Raw genomic sequence first — 6,000 nt, forward strand, 5'->3', positions numbered from 1 at the left:
CCAAATGTACATGATCGAAAACAATAGGAGATCTTTTGCGAATTCAATGCTATTGATTTCTTTTGCCAATTCAAAAAAAAAAATCCCTTCAACCTTGATAGTTTCCAAAAGCTACATGAAAGTAGGTACATATCCAAAGAGTGAAAGGCTAGCACCATGTCTATCCAATCATTCTAAATAAATTCATCCGTATTCGTTTTCCTCTATACATCTCTTGGTCTCAATTTTTAACTAATTTCAATATAAATGCACAATGCAAAGAACAACTTTAGCACAATGGGTGGTATTACACTGAATTAATGAATGAGGTTTACTGCAAACTTGTGATTGTATCATATTTTACTTAAATTCAATCTTCCCTATGTGATTTCTTGGGCATAATGTGACCTGACTCGTCCTTGTCAAAGAGATGCTCGATTTCTTCCCAGCTTTCTATCTTCTTGGTTTTCTGGGATGACCCTGTAGAAGATTCACCAACTGATCTGTCTGAATGCTCCCCTTCCTCCAGCGCATCAAAAGTTCCATACTGTGAAGGATTATAAGCATGTGGCACGGACAGTGTTACAGCCCTTTGTAGTGCAGCCTTGTACTCTTCAGTGTGTTCTCTAGCTAAGGTCTCCTGCCGCTCCATTCTTTGCTTTGCTGGAATTTCCAGGGTCTTATATTTCTCTTGCATTAACTGAGTTAGTGAGAGAAAAATGCAAAGGTTAAGATACAAAAGCGAAAAGAAATCTGACAATATTCATCGATTTTTATTAGTGCTAAAGGGGGCAAACAGAAACATACTGTTTGACTAATAAAAGCAAGCGTAGGCTTCAAAATACACCCTTTACCAATTTAATTTTTTCTGGAAATCGTTACTCTAACCTGTTGATAGCTTACAACATGTAGAGAATCCTTATTTTATTACCTGGCTAACCCATTAGCCATTATCATTAACCACAGTCAAAAAATAATAGAATCTGAAAACTTACATCCAATGCCCTTTGAGCTTCTCTCTCTATCCAAATGATGGCATGGTCAGAAGTGGCATTACAAGAAAGAACTATGTGCTCAAACCTCCCATCTACTGGTACTGCTGTCCTCACAACTGGAGGATATTTGCCCATCCTGCAAACAAAATATTCAACTTGAATGTCCATCAAATGGCCGAAGCTTGACTTTTTTTTCATACCTCAAAATTGACAAACTCTAGGATTACAAAATTCAAAAATCAGGCACCACCATATTATGTTTATCATCTGAAAACACCAACTCATGCAACATATGTGTTTGTAATTTTCTCCATAGAATCATAAACAAATTTATTTTTTTGATAGAGAATCATAACCACATTTGTGTCTACAATAAAAGGGATATGTACAAATGATCAACATCACAACCTTGCACGTTGAACCTATATCCTATTGAATTCTTACATAAGCATAAGTTTTTTTACTTGGCTGAGCAAATATTTGACAGAACTATGTTTTTTATGCCAAAGTGTACCTGCAAGGCTTTCTCTCAACAATGTGGTAGAGGCGACCAGGTGCATACAGCCTCCTTGGATCTTTGAGCATTTTTTCCTCAGGTATACAGGTATCCCTCATGCATCTTAGGCATAAAAGGCATGGCAAACTGTTCAGCAAAAGAAAGAACACCTTCATTAATAAATCAAATCAACACTGAAAGAGATGATAATTTAATTTACTAAAATATCCCATAATAGATGACTTCAAATAAATTCTGAGACATCAATATACTAAGAAAAAAATTTAAGCTTTTGTACAATTAATTTATGGAACATTTAGTATATATGATTAACAGTTTCATTAGTTTTGTCCTTTTGTAACTAAAAAAATTGAGAGGGGCTATATGAGTGACCTATCCTAAGAGACAGAAAGCAAGGCATCTGGCTTGCACAATGAGAGTCTTGCTTTTCAAAGGATGTCAGTATAAACAATTGAGAAAGGTGATGAAGCCACTCTACCAGAAAAGTGACTTGAAAATGTCTTCCAATGGTGTGGCTGTCCGTGGTAAGAAGTCATCCTGGTAAATAATGTAGGTTATCAGAATTAAATTTGAAGCACATATGCAGACACATCCAAGTAGAAGATTTCCACTATCTTACTCAATTTATTTGAACAAAATGCACTATTTGATACAGGTCTATTATGTTCAACCATGAGTCAACTTAATAACTAAGTATTTTATCAATCAAATACTGAGACACTTAATATTACTGTGGAAGGGACCAGATTATTCAGTCATGCGGTGTAATATATACATAAATAATTATATATCTATATGTGTGCATGTATGAGAGAGAGAGAGAGAGAGAGAGAGAGAGAGAGAGAGTTGCGTTTTACGTACTAATTCAAGAAATAGTTCAGTTGTTTTAGGTCAGCATGTGAGTCGCCCTATATGTGTTGAATACAGTATCTATGTACTTGAACAAAGATCATACCTAAATCCCCCCAAATGAATTGCAGGCTTCATTCTCAAATATGATGTCCCTCTTATGAGTAAGTTTGACTCCCCTCAAAAGAAATGTCACCTTTATTGTGGATAAATTTCCTTCCCCAGAATGCTCTCTTACTAGAAAGGGGCAACCAAGTTGCTTCAGCCCCTTTCATTATCAGTGGGGCTCACCCTAAATATATTCCTCATCTTGCATATCCATACCAGATCAAAGAAACAATTAGTTGGGCTCATCCATAATTGGTTACACCTTACATGTCAGAAACACATTTCTTCTTCATATTGCCAGAAAGAAGCTCACTTCTCCCATTGATCTAGTGATGCTCAATAGCAATTCTTCCAACCACATGAACTACTATTACATTGAACAATATATGCTTGAATAGTAATGTGTCTATAAACTAAATATTCTTCTTCTTTTGCAATTTGTGAACTTCATTCCCATAAAATTCCTCTTGATGGAACTCCACAATATTCATTTTTATGGTAATTACACACAAAGACCCAGTGGGTCTTGAACCCATAACCTCACCTTCCACCTTGCCTTTTACAAGTAAAGGAGGTGCCATTTGAGATAGAGCTGATTGGCGATGGAACCCCACAATAATAAGAATGAAGTTTCTTGATTAGTAGATATTACTTATTAGACAGTCTACTTACAAAGAAATTCTTTCATTCTTGTTATTAACCCAAATTTGAGTGTATGGATATGCTGAATACTTTAATTCTGATGTCATTATGAGTAATAATTCAAGCCATTTATAATAATACAGAGCTAATCTTGGTGATAACAGTTTTAACATTGATCTTCTTAATACAAGTTGAGATTCTCTTACCAAGAACAAAGGCAACAAGAAGCCTCATAATACAGGAGCATTTTGGCACCTGGACTACTTAATGGGAACAATATTGTCCAAAGACAGAAACAAGGAAAAAGTTCAGAACATTTCAGTGATAAGCAAGAACTATCATAAGGTTCAAGACAACAAGAAACCTATATGAGCATTTTGGCACCTGGTTTTCTTAATGGGAACAACATTGGCCAAAGATGAAGACATGAGTTCAGAACATTCCTGTTATAACTTTCAAGAAATCCTTTTCTCTTTTACTTTTTCCAAAGCAGACTACTACCAGCTTCACCAACAAACACATATGATACAATGGATTAAGATGCTATGACTCTCTAATATAATATGTTACAGAAATAACACGAGGCATGAAAATGCAGGAACAGTTATATGAACGCCACTAAGGCTTTATAAGATGCACAATTATATGAAATTTAAAATAACGAAATCCCATTCAAACAAAAACAGCAAACAAGAATACAAACTTGCCTGTAACACAACAGAATTGATGACATCTGCATATCTAACTGCCAGATTTAGTGAAATACACCTGGCAGGTGCTATAGCATAGCACCTGACCCTCTTCCTTTCAATGTTTCCCAATTTATCCTGATTCTGCACCACCAACATTGTCAACAGTGTTGCCACACCTGATCCAAGAGAATGCCCTGTGAAAGTCAAAGTATAATTGGGATACTCTTCCACCAACTGCTTCAAAAGCTCACACTCTGCATCCAAAACGCATACAGCCGCCTTCAATAGCCCATTGTGAACATACCCACCATCAAATTTCATCTTCCCCAACTTATTATCCAATAGAAGTGCGTAGTCACTTTCCTTTGCCAAATTTAAGCCCCTAATGGCAAGAACTATATCAGCATGATCATGATCAAGATATAATATATAGGGAGGGGCCTTTCCTTTGGTATCTTCATAAGTTTTTTTCAGAACTAACAAATCTGGGTTGATTCCATATCCACCAGATGGTTCCCAAAGGGGGTGCCTCAGATCATCTTCGTACACAGATAGAATATAGCGACAAAGACGAGGGACAGGCTCAAATTCTTCAGCTGTGGCAAGGCCCCAAGTCTCACTGTCATGTCCTGCAGTGTGGAGACATCGTTTCCAAGCCCAGCGGGCACATGCCAGACAGTAAACACACTCAAGGAGAGGGAGGCCACATACGATTGACATTGAGGCCTACAGTCTGAGCAGGCTAAGATAGATCAAGAGCATGAGTTTCATAACCCAAGGGCAAAGTATCTAGGGCAAACAACTTGCTGGCGAAAGAAATCGATTGGGACTACAGACATGGGACTTTAACTTGTGAGAATTCAATTCAGCACTAAACTTAGTAGATGAGTATACTGGAAATTCAAACTAAGATTCAAAGTATGACAAGAGAACTAACAATGGTGCTCAAAATCAAGTAGAATTGAGTTGCAGGAGATGTATAAATATGAAATTCAATGATGGGATTACAACTATGATGTAAAAATTAAAAAGGGTATCAGAATTTAGGAAAACTGAGTAATAGAAACATATAGATTTTGACCAAGGCCAACAAGATTCAACACTCTAACAACACAAAAAACTACAAGCTAGAACCTTTAAACTTGTATAATAAAAAATATTACCCAATAAAGGTTTAGAGAAGGTCAATAGTCAATACACCAACTGAAGCTTCCCTCCAATGAGTAGAGTATATAATGGTATTCAGACAATAATGAATTCCACTCACATAGCAACAGCCAACCACCAAATCTATGAGGAATAAGAAACCAGTAATCTGCGGAAGGATCAAGATCAAGACTTGACAAAGAATTGGAATTTAGGGAGACCCAGAAACTGATACTCAGTAAATGAATTGAATTGGGTCTCCAACATAAGAATATTTCTATGCACTAAAGGAAATTAAAAATAAAAATGAGACCCAAGTACCAGACTTCAGTGCTGATCAAGGAAGTGGAAATTACAAAGCATCAAACAACACCCTTTATGGAAAACACAGACAACTGAAGATTGTGAACATCATAGACTCCCATTGATGGGATATAATTAAATATTTTGAAACATGAGATTTTAAATTAATATAGCTGAAAGAGATTTGTGAGTTTGTGCTGATGAGTTGTAATAGTATAAATGAGAATTATATAAAAATAAAACAATATTAAAAGGACTATCTATACCTGCAAGTCAAAGCCCATTCGGGGTTTTACTGTGATTGCTTCAAAGTTGGATGTGGAAGAAAACATGTTAATTGTTGTACACACTTTCTTTCCGTTTAAGAATATTGAATTTTAGTACATAGTAAATGTGAAACACTTTTTTTTTTTTTCTTTTTTCTTTTTTCTTTTTTTTTTGATAAGGTGAAAAACTTTCTAAATTAGCTTTGATTGGCCATGGTAAATGTGTGAATATTCCATACTTCTAGTGGCAATTTGTTTTTGGGGAGTAAGTAGATCGTTTTGTCTACTGGTTTGTCCAGATTCGGCTGATTAGTTGATAATGCAATGTCTCGTGATCCACGTGCTTCTCCCTCTGGACCGTTAAATGCTTGTTTCTTTAGTTCCGGGCTTCCTTCACTAAAAGAGACTTTTTGAGATTGAAAAACTTGGAAAATATTCCCTAATTCCCTTTCTATCTCTCTTTATTCACATTTTTAGTTTTGGATTTTGAACATTCGTTGGCC

The 6,000-nt window shown here is 35.9% G+C and overlaps 1 protein-coding gene across 5 annotated transcripts; it reads right to left on the minus strand.

Moving 5' to 3' along the window:
- Positions 1-33: 33 nt before the first annotated feature.
- Positions 34-5,629, minus strand: LOC142619895 (uncharacterized). 5 transcript variants are annotated; one of them, XM_075793254.1, is made up of 6 exons: positions 5,498-5,629; positions 3,798-4,611; positions 1,970-2,028; positions 1,489-1,617; positions 975-1,110; positions 34-679 (listed from the first exon to the last, which is right to left on the minus strand). In XM_075793254.1, the coding sequence occupies exons 2-6, from the start codon at positions 4,500-4,502 to the stop codon at positions 350-352; spliced, it is 1,359 nt and encodes a 452-aa protein (XP_075649369.1). In that variant the 5' UTR covers positions 4,503-4,611; positions 5,498-5,629; the 3' UTR covers positions 34-349. The 5 variants fall into 5 exon arrangements, with proteins under 5 accessions (XP_075649369.1, XP_075649365.1, XP_075649370.1 ...); XM_075793250.1 differs by having other exon boundaries at positions 3,798-5,097; positions 5,498-5,602; XM_075793255.1 differs by having other exon boundaries at positions 3,798-4,524; positions 5,498-5,589.
- Between the last annotated feature and the right edge of the window lie 371 nt (positions 5,630-6,000).

This window comes from Castanea sativa, chromosome 12, assembly GCF_040712315.1.
Source record: "Castanea sativa cultivar Marrone di Chiusa Pesio chromosome 12, ASM4071231v1".
NCBI lineage: Eukaryota > Viridiplantae > Streptophyta > Magnoliopsida > Fagales > Fagaceae > Castanea > Castanea sativa.

Excerpts from the sequence above, each read along its gene's own strand:
- LOC142619895 (XM_075793254.1), bottom strand. The coding sequence starts at position 4,502 with ATGTCAATCGTATGTGGCCTCCCTCTCCTTGAGTGTGTTTACTGTCTG. Across the intron at positions 1,618-1,969 it reads ATTTTCAAGTCACTTTTCTG|TTTGCCATGCCTTTTATGCC; the intron begins GTAGAGTGGCTT and ends TTTGCTGAACAG. Across the intron at positions 1,111-1,488 it reads GTTGAGAGAAAGCCTTGCAG|GATGGGCAAATATCCTCCAG; the intron begins GTACACTTTGGC and ends TTTTGTTTGCAG.